Genomic DNA, 14,840 nt, shown 5'->3' with positions numbered 1-14,840 from the left:
CAGAGTCAGGAGGAGAAAGCAAGGTGCTGATGCCCTATTGGAAATGACTTTTCCATCTTCAGATCCTCACATTAGGTCTCAAGGAGATCGAAATGGCCTTGCCTGTTATTAAGTTGTCCAGAAGTCAAAATAAGCTTTCATCTCCTGGATCAGGGGCCTGGGCCCGTGGATAAATTTCAGGGCATCCACAAACTTGGATGGGGAAAAATGCTTTTTTGTTTTCACTGACCTTTCGTTTCCTTTGTAATCATATGCATCTTATTTTACTCATTTAAAAGCATTATTCAGACATGGGATCTATAGGCATCACCAGACTGCCAAAGGGGCCCGTGAAGAACCCCTGAAGTAGACTAAAAGGATGGAATCTTCTTCAAGAGTACATCAAAATGTTTAAAACCTTGAACTTGAGAAGTATTCTTGGCAGGCCTGTGAAGCACTGAGAGGGGTTCTTCTTTTTGGTAGGATTACAACTTGGACATGCTAAATACTGCTGCTTTATTTGTGAGTAGGACAGCAGAGACAGGAAAAAAAGTGGAAAAACAAACAAACAAAAAGAACCGATTCTATGAAAGAGAAATGGAGTGAGCCAAGACCTAGTTAGACCTGAGAAAAAGTTCTCTTGCTGGCCACCACTGCACATTCACCTGGGGTAAATGAAAAGTTTGAACAGTAAGCCAACGGATCAAAATGGCACAGGCTTTTTTCATATGAAAAATAAATTTCTAAGACATCAAAGGGAAGATATTTGTGAGTCTTGAAATAATGAGAGCGATGAAAGTTAAGATGAAAGTTAAACTGATGAGCAGTTGAATGATGTGGAAGGAACCATGTGGAAATCCTTTAAAGAAATAACCCAAAACTTTCTGGGGAAGCTGCAAGGCAGAAAATCATCAAGAAATGGTCAAAAGATCTTCTCAAAGTCTATAATTTAGGGAAAGGGATAGGGACTGAGGAGACCCTTTGCCGATGACACTCCTTCCGATGCAGGGTGGCACAGACTTTGAAACTTCTGTCTCAGAGAGTTCCCTAGAGCCCTAAGAAGTAATGTGGTCTTCCCAGGGTCATACAGATAATATACATCAGAGGTAAGATTTGAACCCAGGTCTTTCTGCTTTGAAGCTATCTCTATTCACTCTGCTCTGCTACCTTCTCCATTTATCAGAGAGATGTCATTCAAATCAATCTCTTCAGTTCACTTTTGGATCCCTGTTATAACCCAGTGACAAGCTTGAGAAATGTTTGGACACAGTGGAGAGGGCATTCGTTGCTTCTGGAGTCAGGAAGGCCTGAGTTCAAATCCTGCCTCAGATATTTACTTGCTACATGACCTGGAGCAACTTGTTTAACCTCTGCCTGCCTCAGTTTCCTCATCTGTAAAAGGAGGAGGGTACATTTGATGACTTCTAAAGACCCTTCCAGCTCTAAATCTTTGATTCTATTATCCTAAGAAATCTCCATTCCATTTAATAAGCATTTATTAAGCACTTACTAGTAGCACTGTGAAAGGCTCTAGGAATTAAAAAACAAAGCAGTCCTTGCGCTCAGAGAGTTTACATTCAACCCTGAAGACGACATCACGTTCACAGATAAGGAAATACAGGTATTCTGAGCAGAGAGTGGCGCTAAGAGCTGAGGGGATGAGGAAAGGCCTTATTTAGGAGGCGCCTTTAAAGCTGGGCTTTGAAGGATACTGGGAATTCTATGAGGCTAAGGTAAAGGGCTGCATTCCAGACATGGGAAACAGAATTTGAATGGCATGGCAGTAGGAGCCGGGATGCCAAGTTAGAGGAAGAGCCTACCAACCACACACAGTATGTGAAAGAGAGGAAGGTGAATAAATCTGGAAGGGTAGGCTGGAGCCAGCTTGCACAGGCTTGGAAGTGACAAACAGGAGAATATTTTTATTTTAGAGGTAATGAGAGCCACCAAAGGTTCTTGATTAGGGCAGCGGCCTGGGCAGCCTTTGCTTAACGAAGATGACTGACAGATGAGTGTAGGATTCACTGGAGAGGGGAGAGAGAGGAAGCAGGGAGACAAAGTAAGAGGTCTCTGCCCCAAGAAGCCTATCATCTAATGGTGAAAGACAATACATTAAAAAAAAAACCTAAAAAATGTATCTGGGGGAGGGTCCAGAGGGGATGATGAAGTCAGACATGAGCATCTGGGTGGGAAATTCTGAGATGGCTATTTTGGGTACCCTTCTTAGAAGGGGGATGTGGTAGGAAAGGGAAGGAGAGGTCTCATTAGTAGACGCAATTTAGGTGATTTAAACGAGCATAGTTTTATTTAGAAGGAAAAAAAGATTTATTAGAACAGAAAACTATGATTCACATGATAATAGTGGGTAATAGTCAAAATGAAATTTTTCTCCTTAAAAATGAGGGAGGTAAGATTCAATGCTCTTGAGGTCCCTTCCAGTTCTAAATCTGTTATTCTATATGAGCTATGTGCAAAAAACATGTAATTCACTCATTTTTAAGGGTTAAACAAAAGAAAGGACCTTTTTCTTGGTGACTTATTATTTGGTCTTTGACTCTTTGCAGATACCCTGGAGTCATCTTCCCTCCTTTCTTAGGAATAGAATTCCCTCTTTTCTAGTTCAACCAAACTTTGGCTTCCTCATCTAATCTACAGTCACTCAAAGTTTCATTCACCTGTTTGAAACCCAGGAACACTTTCACCCCAATTCCTCAGTGTGGGAAGGTTAAAGCGACATGTCGGTTTTTAAAAATCACCGAAGCTCTTAGCGCCAAACCTCAGCTATGCCTTCTCTGGCACCAGCTCCGTGAGTGGTCCCCATGAGCCAAATACATCAGATGACAAAGATCTCATTACAAATTGTCCCAACAGCATCTGAAAGGCCAGTTCTAAGAATAAGGGTCAGTTCACACGCAAACTTCACCAGCTGCCTTGGCTTCTGGACAATTCCCACAGCTGAAGGAGCAGCCATATCCTCTTGTCACACTGACGTGTTAGAAGCCTACTTTCTAATTTCCTTAAGTAGAAATATGGCAACATTTAATCAGACTTAGTGAATAAAAGGAATGCCTGTAATCTAGCAAGACTGACTTCTTCACAAACACACAGAGGGTGCAGATCCACATGAGTGCTATCCATCAACTGGAGATTCTGTGATGAGTCCAGAAATGAGCATGTAAGGCAATGGGTCTTTCATGAACCTAATCACCAAGAAATCACTTCCCTTTCTTCACTGAAGCCTTCCCTGATTCCCTGATGCTACCAAAAGTGAGCTTTCTTTCCTCTGGGCTTAGAGCATGTTGCCTTTATTTTTCCTATCAAGTTATCATAGTTGTCATACCCGTCTACCCTAGAAGACGGGACCTATGATTTCACTGGTGTAAGGGAATTCCCTGGTGAGGAAACTCCCTCTACTGAAACAGGTCAGCACCTTCTTTAAAACTTATAATCATCGAGAGAACACCAAGAAATTGTGATTTGCTCAGGGTCACACAGTAAATGTCAGGTGGGTCTTGAACTCAGGTCTTTCTGGTTTGTACTGTACCATGCTTCCTCTCAGTCTCCTCTAAACCACAATAATTTTAAGTGTGTCTATCTAGCTATCTCTTTATTTATCTGTCCATATATTCATCCATATCTGTCTCTATCTCTTTATCCATCTATCCATCTTTCTATTTATCTTTCAATCTATCTATCTAGCTATACATCCATATCTATCTTTCCATCTATCTTTCTCTTTATTTATCTTTCAATCTATCTATCTATCCATCCATTTTCTTTCTATTCATCTGTTTATCTATTCATCCATCTATCCATCTATATCTACTATCTATCCATCCATATCTTTCTGTCTACCTATCTCTTTATCTGTCTTTCTATCCATCCATCTATCCTATCTATCTCTATCTTTATATCCATCTTTCTAGCTCATCTTTCAATTTATCTATCCATCCATCATCTGTCTGTCTATATTTCTATCCATCGATCCATGTAGCTCTTTATCTTTCTATTCATCCATCTATCCATCCATATTCATCCATCCACCCATATCTATCTATCTATCTATCTATCTATCTATCTATCTATCTATCTATCTATCTATCTATCTATCTATCTATCTATCTATTGCTTATCTTCCTTACTACATCACTAACTTCCTGAGGGACAGACCAGATTCATTGATTTTGATCACCCTCAGTAAACAAGTTGCATGGTAGGCAACCCCCCCCCCCAATTTAATTGAATTGCTGACTAAAGAAGGGCTAATTCCAGGGGTCTAGACTTGAGATTGAGAGCAGGGGCTATCTTTTGCCTTTCTTTGTATTCCTAGCAATTAGTGTAGTGCCTGGCACATAGTTGTAATAAATGCATATTGACTCACTGACTGACCTAGATTGATAGTTAAATTCTTATCAGGTAAACACTAAAAACATATGGTAAGGGTACTTAATCTCAGAAAAGAAATAACTTTTTAAGGCTAAATTTATTCATAGTTATTAGGCACCGTCAATCTTCATGCAAGACTTTTTTTCTAGTAAGGAGGACCAGGAGTCCATCAAAAATTTAGTTTCAAAGACAATGAGTAAGGCGCCATCTGTTGGAATGACCTTTTTATTTGTTTGCTTCCTTATTTCCTTTGCTTACTTAGGAAGACAAAGTTATGGATCTTTGGGACTTCACAGATCTTGGGTCCAGACTCTTGCTCAATTTAGGAATAGCTGCCGTATGATCTGCTGATGGTGTCAAAGGTCATTTGCCAAAATGCTTAGGGCCCACGAGACAAATACATGTCTGTGGGAGAGGAGATGGAGCATGGAGTATTGAGTTGGGAGTACTACATTCACGGCATCATAGATGTGGAGTGGGATGTGTCCATCTATAATATGGACCATTTACTCCTACTCTGTGATCATTGCAGAGAGGGAAACCGAGGCCTTGAAAGGCCACCCAGGGAGTAGACAGCAGAAGCAGCCTCTGGACCCAGGTCCTCTGCCTCCACACCTAACACTCTTCTCCCTGCGTTATTCTTGTCTTCCAACAATCCAACCTTTTCATTTGACAGATGAGGACACTGGAGTCCAGAGAGCCAAAGACTTATGCCAGAGGTAGGAAGCAGTAGAAATGTCAGAATTGGAACTCATGTCCTCTGATCCCAAATTTTGCACTACACCACCCGGTGAACTTGGGAGTACAAATGCTATTAGCTCTATTTTATAGATAAGAAGTCAAATGACTTGTTCAAGGTCACACAGCTAGCAAGAAGAGGGCTGGGATCTACTCCCCCACTGTGGGCCTCAGTGTTCTGCTCTCTAAACTGGGTGCCAGGTAAGGCCCCGCCCCCCCCAGCTCGGAGGGGGGGGCCGGGGAGAGGGGGGCGGGGCGGCTGCGGCTGCGCAGTGCCGGCGGGGCCCGGCAGGGGTCGCTGCAGGCGGCCGGGCTCACGCCGGAAGCCGCAGGCCGCGCTCCGCTTCCGCTTCCGCTTCCGTCTCCGGCGGCGAAGAGTGCAGGCCCCGGCCCCGCCGCCGCCGCCGCCGCCGCCGCCGCCGCCGCGCTGGTTGTTGTGGTTGTCGTGCCCGGAGCCGCCGCCGCGATGCCGCTGGAGAACCTGGAGGAGGAGGGCCTGCCGAAGAACCCGGACCTGCGCATCGCGCAGCTGCGCTTCCTGCTCAGCCTGCCCGAGCACCGCGGGGACGCCGCCGTGCGCGACGAGCTCATGGCGGCCGTGCGCGACAACAGTGAGCGAGCGAGCCCCCGCCCGCCCTGGCACCCGAGCCCGGGGCGCCGCCGAGGCCCACGCCTCCAGGCCCGGCCTGTCACCCGAGCCCGGGGCTCCGCCGAGGCCCACGCCTCCAGGCCCTGCCTCTGACTCAGCAGGGCCCACAGCCCGGGCCGAGCTTCCCCGCCCCCAGCCCCGGTGCAGAGAGATATGGGAGGGTCCTGGGTGGCCAGCAGAGGTCAGGCGCTTTTACTTACATGTGGAGAAACTGAGTCCCACAGAGGTTCAGTGACTTGGCCACGGTCGGCCCAGAGCCGGTATCATTGTAGGTCGGGTCCTAGCTCTGTAACTGGAAGCCCTTGTGTGCAGGTGGGGAAACTGAGGTCTAGAGTGTTGAGGACGATGACTTCGGGAGCGTGGAGGGCATCTGATCCCACCCCGTCATGCTTGTTGAGTGACACGTAGAGAGTCCTCCAAGAGCAGAAGTTCACTTTCCCCCCCAAACCAGTGCGCTTAGCTTGAGGCCCGGCACATAGTAGGTGCTCGCTACATGTTTACTGTAGCTGCGTGACCCCAGTTGAGTGGAGGCGGGGCACTGCCCCGGGGAGGGGGCTGCAGGATTCGGGGTCCGGCCAGGCCACTGTCGCGCTCCTTCTTCAGACTCTTGTTTGAGTGAATAGGTAGAAAACGACGCAGAGGTAATTTCTCAGAAGGTGAGAGAATGTGCATCCAGCGGCGGAGGTGGGCGCCGCCTGTGTCCGTCCCTTTGTTGGTGATGGGACTGTGAAGTGGAGACCCAGTGAGGGAATGGAGGATCCTTAGGGGCAGGCACTGAATTGGTTTTGTGTGTTTGTTTTAAACAGTGGCCCCTCTGTTTCACATCATGTGGTGCTTGGCACATAATGCCTGAACGGTGTTTGTTGAATTGACCTGAGAGGCTCATGTGGTCATAGAGCTGGTCTTTGAGTCTTATAGGTGGGAAGAAAGCGGAGGCTGTATACGTGTCAGAGCATACAGGTAGAGACAGGCCTAGGCAGGATCTGAACCAAGATACCGACTTCAAATCTACATTCCCTTCTGGCGTACAGTCTGGAAACTTTAGGGTCTGTAAGCCAGTAAATGGCATCCCCAGTGAATTTCTCCCTTGTCTCCTTCTTTCAGATATGGCCCCGTATTATGAAGCCTTATGTAAGTCTCTTGACTGGCAGATGGATGCAGAACTGTTAAATAAAATGAAGAAGGCGAATGAAGAAGAGTTGAAACGTTTGGATGATGAACTAGAAGATGCAGAAAAAAATTTGGGAGAGAGTGAAATCCGAGATGCAATGATGGCCAAGGCTGAGTATTTGTGTCGCGTTGGGGATAAGGTCAGTGAAGGGGTCCTCCTCCCGTCATGAAACTGCTGATCGTTTAAAATAAATTCTCTTTTAAAATATGAATCTGTCACAAGCCAAAATGGATAATTATCTTTTGTGTTTTCGAGCCAGTAAGAGTGGTAGCAGATAGGTATCTGTCCGAAAGTATTTGGAATGTGAATATTATCCTGCAAAAGAAAGTGATTAACCAAGTGTCTCTTTTGGTCCAGGATGCTGTTTTGGAAAGAAATGAGTAGTAAGTTTGGCAAGGCAGAGAGAAAAGTTTCATACAAGAAAACTTCAAGAGAAATGGGGACATCTTTAGGGTTGGTCAAATCCCCTCAATATTTTAACCTATCCAGTTTTATTTTTAAGTTTAGTATATTGTTTCATGATGTATATATTTGATTTACTTTATCAAATTTACTCTGACCTTTGGGTAGGAGATGAATATGATATAAGGACTTAGGAATATTTGCAAAAATTAGCAAAATAAGTCATTAAGGGCCAAAATAATTCAAATAATTGCAGTGGGAATGGCCTGTGAGACAAATATTGTCATGGTATCTGTAGCAACTTCTGGTTAGCATTAGAAAGGCGGTTTTGATACCAGTTCAGACTTATGGTTGGTTTACTTCTAGAAACTTTCATCAAATACTCAAATTGTGATCTCTTATGAACTATAATATTTGGTAGAAGAATATAGGGAACCTTGTATCTAGGGGAATAGAGAATTATCATTTCTGTATTTTTTCTAGTTTTTGTTCACTGGGTAATTTTAAGGGTTACTTAACTAGAACAGTAGATGTATGTATAAGGGAACATTTTTGGCATGGGATCAGATGAAGAGGTCAACCAACCCAACCCCACCCCCCAATTGTATTAGTGAGGAAACCAAAGCCCAGAGGGTCAGTGACGTGGCCAGAGTCACCCTGGCCCTAAGGGGCAGAGCAGCTTGAGTCCTGGATTCCAAGTCCACATACTTCTCCTGCTGCATTGCCTGATTCATTCTTGATGTGTTCGTAGTTTACGTCAAGACTACATCAAGACACGATACATGAAATACTGTGTGCGAGAGTCAGTCAGTGGCTGGGACAGTGAGCAGCTCTATGTCCTTTTTCCTAAGGATAGGATGGATGATCCCTGTCCACGTCTTGTAACTTTGTGTATAACAATATGGTGGCTTTACCGAGCTAGATGACTACTGAGAAAGTTGAGGTAAACCCAGAAGTTACTTTAATTTCATGTGGGACATGGAGATGGGAAGGTTTGAGCTGCATTGTGCTGGAGGGTCATACTGATTCTTCTCTGGTGATTTTTGAAGAATCACATTGCATTGGCACACCATGTTTTGAGGATTCAGTTGTTGTGTAGTACTGTTAAATAGTTCTGAAAGTAGAAAAAAATTAATTAGATTTGTGCCTGGGAATTAAGATCTCTTAGACTTTGAAGATATGATAAACTTTATTTGTTCCTTTTTTGCTCTTTTAATGGAGGTGGCTGGTGTTTGGTTTTAACCCTGGCAATGGTCTTTTTGACAGGAAGGAGCTCTGACTGCCTTTCGGAAGACGTATGACAAGACTGTGGCTCTGGGTCACCGACTGGATATTGTATTCTATCTCCTAAGGATTGGATTATTTTATATGGATAATGATCTCATCACACGCAACACTGAGAAGGCTAAAAGGTATCATTTTGACGTGGGGGTCGTGTGGTATTAAGTGTCTGGCCAACCAGCAGCTCTTCTCTCATAATTTGAGTGCATGAGTGACATGTTTTTATTGGGGGAAAGCAGGAGATGGGATGATGAGAGTGTAGAATAGATTGTTGAGCTCTCACTTTCTGGAAACCTGCTTGTTTTCTTTGACATGAAGCAAGTGACAGTTCATTTAAAAAAAAAACAAAAACAAAAACAAACAGCTAATACACTTTTACCATTAAGATTCTGACTCCTGTAGTCAGGAGGAATTTTCTCTTTGTTACATAACCTAAGAGTATATAGTTTTTCAAAAGTGCTCACTTAATTAAGCTAGGTAACATAATTTGTAACTTTTAGCAGCCACTGTGGAACTGTTAATAATTTTGATTTTCTCTTTTTATGATCTCTTAAGTGGATTATGATGTCTTAATATTTTTTGTTTTAAGCCTGATAGAAGAAGGAGGTGACTGGGACAGGAGAAATCGCCTAAAGGTGTATCAAGGTCTTTATTGTGTAGCTATTAGAGATTTTAAGCAGGCAGCTGAACTCTTCCTTGACACTGTTTCAACATTTACATCCTATGAACTGATGGATTACAAAACATTTGTAACGTACACTGTCTACGTCAGTATGATTGCTTTAGAAAGACCTGATCTCAGGGAAAAGGTAAGGGAGAAGATCTGCGTTTAAAGGTTCTTTTTCCCCCCTTCAAATTTGAAACAGCCAATGGTCAACAAACACGAGTTTGCTTTCCTATTTTAGGTCATTAAAGGAGCAGAAATTCTGGAAGTCTTGCACAGCCTGCCCACAGTTCGACAGTACCTCTTTTCACTATATGAATGTCGGTATTCAGTTTTCTTCCAGTCACTGGGTAAGAACATAGTTACTGCTTTTGATTCTATCCCTTCATTCTGCTGGTAGTTAATTCTGTAAGTAGCCATCTCAGTTAAGGTGACAAATTAAAGAAGCCTGCACTTGCAGATTTTTTTGTGCATCTTTATGGAATCTTTTTTCTGTTTTGTGTAGTAGAGATTCCAGAGCCCACGGAGTGGGGAAGCAGAGTCAGAGTTAGATTGTCAAGTAGTTTCTGGTGATTGATGCTGCCTTTTGAGGGAAAGGAAAAGGGAAATGCTGAGTTTTGGGGGACGGGAGTTCAGTGAGCTCTGAATTATTCTGAGATTGACTTTTTATGTTTCTGTGAAATGTTTTAGCTTTTAAATAATGTTCAAGAGTCATGCTGTAAAAATTGCCCATCAGTAAACATTAATTTAGCCACCTGTCTATTGTGTTCTGAGCCTCGAGCACAGTGTTCATGTAGTCCTCGAAGAGGACCTTTCGAATTTGAGCAGTACATTGAGTTGGCTTTATTTTGTAGTAGTGTTAAGTAGTTCTTCCTCCTGATGATGTCCATCCTTGGTGTGTGGGGCTTTTACTCCTAATATTGAATGGCTCCTGACGCGATGGTCTTTTTTGGTTCTCGTTTCTGTTTTTATTATTTTGCCTCGCATTTCAGTTCTAATTGCTGTAAGTGGATCTGCTTTCTGAGTTGCCGTTTCTAAGCTGCAGTGGGTCAGATACCAAAGAGCCAATGTGTTAGACTTGTGTATAAAGTAGAGTAACCAGGACCTGAGTAAGACCTTGAGGAACTCTCTTGTGGGCAGAGTTCACGAGCACCTGGCACGTGGACTGCATAATAAAAATGTGAGTGACCTGTGTTAGCTCCTTGGGTTCTCCGCTTTCTCCTGGGCTTATTGTTGGTTGAGGACTGAGCCTTGTCTTGCCTCTGCCGTTACGGTGTGATCTTGGGGTAAGTTAAACTCATTGGGCCTCGTTCTCTTGATTTCCAAAATGATCTCTAAGGTCCTTCTAGAGCTAAAATTCCAAGACTTTACTGTCGTTTCTTTGGTGGCGGTGGATCCTTACCGCCCACTGCGATTGGCTGATTGCCGGGAACGGTGTGAAAGGACATCAGACGGATGAGTGACTTGTTTGAACAAATTTACAAGACTGGGCACAGATTGACTTGATTTTGATCCACAAGGAGGACTTTATTCTCATGTGTTGATTGCCAGGCCTCTCAGAGTATTTCCTCTTATTCCTACAAATTCACCCTCCTCTTATTATGTTCCTTGTCCCCTGCTTTGTCATCAGTTTCCTTGGAGGTAAGAATCCAGAGCTGAATTGGAGAATTTTGAATTCCTTCAGCTGCCATAGAAACCTTTGAATGAGATAAAAGTGTTAAATTGGAAAGAGATGGTGTTCATACCTTGTCATTCTTTCTCTTGTCAAAGTAGTTGATGGAGTCTGTTCATTAATAAGACATGGTTCATCTCGGAGGCTGAGTGTGAAGTGAGTGTTTCTCAGCTGTATGATCTCTGGGATCCACATAGGTTTTTAGTCCATGTTTTACAGGCTTGGAGAACGTCGGGTACGAAGCCTGCTTTGTTTTCCAGCCCACGCTCTTTTTCTGCACCTTCTCTTACTCTGTCACCAGACAGATGCCAAGCTCATCAGAGGCACCGACTCTCCTCTGTACGTTAGGTTCGTGTTTGCCCACCTCGAACCAGGACACGGATGGCCAGGAATCCTGTGCTTAAAACACTGCCTTTTGTTCGTTGCAGCGGTTGTCGAGCAGGAGATGAAGAAGGACTGGCTCTTTGCTCCTCATTATCGATACTATGTCCGAGAGATGCGAATCCATGCATACAGCCAGCTCTTGGAGTCGTACAGGTCGTTGACACTTGGCTACATGGCGGAAGCTTTTGGAGTTGGTGTGGAGTTCATAGATCAGTGAGTGAGACTGATGTGTTATTAGCGGAGGCCATTCCCTGCAGATTGGTCAAAACTGTTTAAAATCACGTGTGCTTGCCCCACCGTTTTGCTTCCACACCCCACTCCTTGCTCTGCCCCTCATTTTGAGACAAAAACGCAAAAGTTTTTTTTGAATAATGTCTGGTACTTTAGAGTTAAAAAAAACAGCTGTATTAATATTCCCATTTTATAGACAGGAAATAATTCCAGAGAGGTTTGGACTTGCCTAGAGCCACAGGGCTGGATGGTGTTAAGATGATTAGCTCTCTCAGCTCCTCATCCTTTTGCTCTCTGTTAAATCATATTGCCTCTAATAATTCTCCTGCCTTCTCTGTGGCTGTAGTCCTAAATGCTAGTCAGGCTGAGACAGCTGGGCGGGCACGGTGGGCAGAAGGCTAGGCGTGGATTTGGGAAGCTTGGGTTTAAGGCCTGCGTGAGACCCCAGACAGGTCACCTCACCTTGCCTGTGTCAGCCTTTCCCTGGTCTGTAAAATGGGGATGAGGATAGCCCCTGCCCTCATCATGGGACTGCTGTGAGAATCAACCCAGAGAACACCAAGAAGTGCTTTACAATTCTCTAAAAGTGCTGTAGAAACGTCAACTGTTTGTGTTCGTACTGACTGCAAGAAGCCAGATTTTTAGCTCTTGGCATAATGAACTCCGCTGGTACTTACCCATAGGGTATTTCTTGGAGAGTGAGTCTCTCCCTGCCAGGAAGTGTGAAAAATACATGATGGGCATCCTAGCCAAGAGCTGCCCCCTGAATGGGGAGGGTGTGGTGCGTCACATTGGTTAGGAGACCTGATGTCCTTCTCAGTGGCACACTGGCTCTGTCACTTTGGGTAAAGCCCTTGATCTTTATCGGTAGCAAAGTGGTTATGGGAGCCTTGCCTACTTTAAGGGTGTTCTGGAAATTAAATGAGATCATGAATATGAAGTGCATTTTTAGCATTTCATATAACCCATTCTTGCATATCCTCTAGAAATACTGATATCCCTGATGCACTTTGGAATTTTTGACAGTGGTTGTTTTGGTCAATGGCAGGTTGAGGGGTGGGGTCTGCCTTGGGGTTCTAAAGCTTTTTGTTTCAATCTAGAAGCTATTGGCTTTTCAAGAGGAATGAAAATGAGACAAAAATCCTCATTGATGGTAAAGAGGAGACTGTTAACCCCTGGACAGGGGTTGTGAACAATAGCAAACAGATTTTCCTGCTGCTTTCCTGAAATGGGAAGGGAGAGCATAAGCATAGCCTTGCCTTGCTTTGAATTGTAGCAAATTGAAGGGGTTTTTTAATGTTTATCTAACTCTTTTGCTTTAGATTTGTGCAGGGTTACTTAGTCATGGTGATAGTTAAATCTAGCTACAGGCAAAGTTCCTTCATGTAACATTTCCTACGAGCTTTAATGATAGAATATATCTATAAGTGGATTTTTCTCTTCTGATCTGACCTTTTGATTTCAGCTAAAGTTTAAAGTGTTTGACTCAAGATCAGTTATCCAGAAAACTAGCACAAGGGTGTATTTAGGGGGCAGTATAGAAATATTAGTGCTAAGTCTTTGTAATATTTGAATAGTGTTTTAGGGATTAGATTTTTTTTAAATGTAAAAATGGGCGAAACCATTACTGTAAATGGTTAATTATGCTTCCCATCCCCTAATGACTGCCTTTGACTTGACTATAGGACTAATGCTATATTTGATTCCTGTGTGCAGATTTAGCCCAGCAGGAAAATCCCTACCTTTCTTCATCATAGATACATTAGTTTTTAATGGAGAAGTCACTGGGCCCAGTTTTAATGCCAGGACTTTCTAAATAGCAAAAAGTTAAAGTCCCTACTGTTGTGTAGAGTCTTGTGTGAGACTAGCCCTTGTGTTATGAAGTGGTGTTACTAGAAAAGCACCAGGAATGTGGTCCCAGGGGCCAGAAGCCATGCCCTTTTGTGGGTTGAAATATTTTTGAAACAACTATGGTGTGTAGCATAGTTGGAAGCATGCAATATTTCTGCATGGTCTTTTCCCTCTCTGTGCCAAATATAGGGTTTAGTAAGCTGGCTAGGTCTAAAGGAGTTCAGTCTTAAAACATTTTTTAAAGACAGTTTTTCTTGATGCTGTAACTCTGAAATGAAATCAGTAAGGCACTATTTTATAGGTTGACAGTGCAGGATTTCTCTAAGAACTGTCAGCACTCCGGAGTAACACTTTATTTCACCTCCATCAGGGAACTTTCCAGATTTATTGCAGCGGGGAGACTACACTGCAAAATAGATAAAGTGAACGAAATTGTGGAAACCAACAGGTACCATGCCCTTTTCTATTCCATTGAGATGATGGAGCCAGCCAGTTCTTAATGACGGCAGCCGCCTTCACACTGTGCTGTGGTAAGAACACGGATGTCTTTGTTTTTGAACAGACCAGACAGCAAGAACTGGCAGTACCAAGAAACGATCAAGAAGGGAGACCTGCTGCTGAACCGAGTTCAGAAACTGTCCCGGGTGATTAACATGTGAGGCTGCAGCAAAGTGCAGGACAGGCAAGGGGGTGGGGGACACCTTCTGACGATCTTGCTGGAAATGAAGGGGCCCTTCTGTGAGAAGTACTTGGGAATTTTATAGTCCACTTCATTGTGTCAACAAATAAAAATGATAAGTTTTTGGTTTCAGTATTTATTTTTGAGGTTTGACCATTGATATTTTGAAAGGTATTTTTGAGTTGAATATGCTGAACAGAACAGTTGTTCCTCCCCTTATTTAAAAAAACTAAACGATAACATTACTAAAGTCAAATGTGGCTACCTACCCAATGCCACAATCACTTTTCTTTTAACTAGAAGGGCCCTGGACTCTTCCGGTCCAGCTCCTATCTGAAGAGGTTGTGGCTTGTGGCCACAGTCCCAAGGCTAGTGTGTGCTACTGGGAGACACAAAGGAATGCTGGCCCCCCAGGGCAAGTGTTTTACCATAATTACACCATGTTGCTTTTTTTCCCCCCAATTTTCTAAAGGGTTTTGTTCAGTGTTAGAGATAGATGGCAGGTTATAGGATAGTGACTGTCCTGTAGCAGGCTGTCTGTCTTTCAGTAGTCACAGAAAGTTGATTTGGATCATATCTGTTGGATAGCCAAGTCTAATGGGGATTTGGGTGCTAGAAGTGACCTTTATCTCCTCCAGTACTCTTCATTTTGCAGGTGAGGAAGTAGTGTGAGCCCTGAGGTAAAGTGACTGCCCAGTTGTGGCACAGTGGGCAGAGCTCAGGTTCATTCAGTCGATCTGATTCTGGTTCAAA

At 43.6% G+C, this 14,840-nt stretch overlaps 1 protein-coding gene across 1 annotated transcript; it reads left to right on the top strand.

The window, feature by feature from the left end:
• The first annotated feature begins 5,475 nt into the window (after nt 1-5,475).
• On the top strand, nt 5,476-14,222 carry PSMD6 (proteasome 26S subunit, non-ATPase 6). The gene is made up of 8 exons (XM_020978319.2): nt 5,476-5,714; nt 6,857-7,062; nt 8,592-8,737; nt 9,196-9,415; nt 9,512-9,620; nt 11,371-11,539; nt 13,779-13,856; nt 13,971-14,222. Exons 1-8 carry the CDS (start codon nt 5,570-5,572, stop codon nt 14,065-14,067), a joined length of 1,170 nt encoding a protein of 389 aa, XP_020833978.1. The 5' UTR covers nt 5,476-5,569; the 3' UTR covers nt 14,068-14,222.
• Nucleotides 14,223-14,840: the final 618 nt, after the last annotated feature.

Source organism: Phascolarctos cinereus, unplaced genomic scaffold, assembly GCF_003287225.1.
Source record: "Phascolarctos cinereus isolate Bilbo 61053 unplaced genomic scaffold, phaCin_HiC Scaffold_4;HRSCAF=312, whole genome shotgun sequence".
NCBI lineage: Eukaryota > Metazoa > Chordata > Mammalia > Diprotodontia > Phascolarctidae > Phascolarctos > Phascolarctos cinereus.
The sequence above is the reverse complement of the archived record's forward strand: the minus strand, read 5'-3'. Positions and strand labels throughout refer to the sequence as shown.

Bases quoted from the DNA above. Each gene is read 5' to 3' on its own strand.
- PSMD6 (XM_020978319.2), top strand. From the start codon at position 5,570: ATGCCGCTGGAGAACCTGGAGGAGGAGGGCCTGCCGAAGAACCCGGAC. The intron at 7,063-8,591 runs GTCAGTGAAGGG...TCTTTTTGACAG, and splicing joins TGTGTCGCGTTGGGGATAAG to GAAGGAGCTCTGACTGCCTT. The intron at 13,857-13,970 runs GTACCATGCCCT...GTTTTTGAACAG, and splicing joins GAAATTGTGGAAACCAACAG to ACCAGACAGCAAGAACTGGC.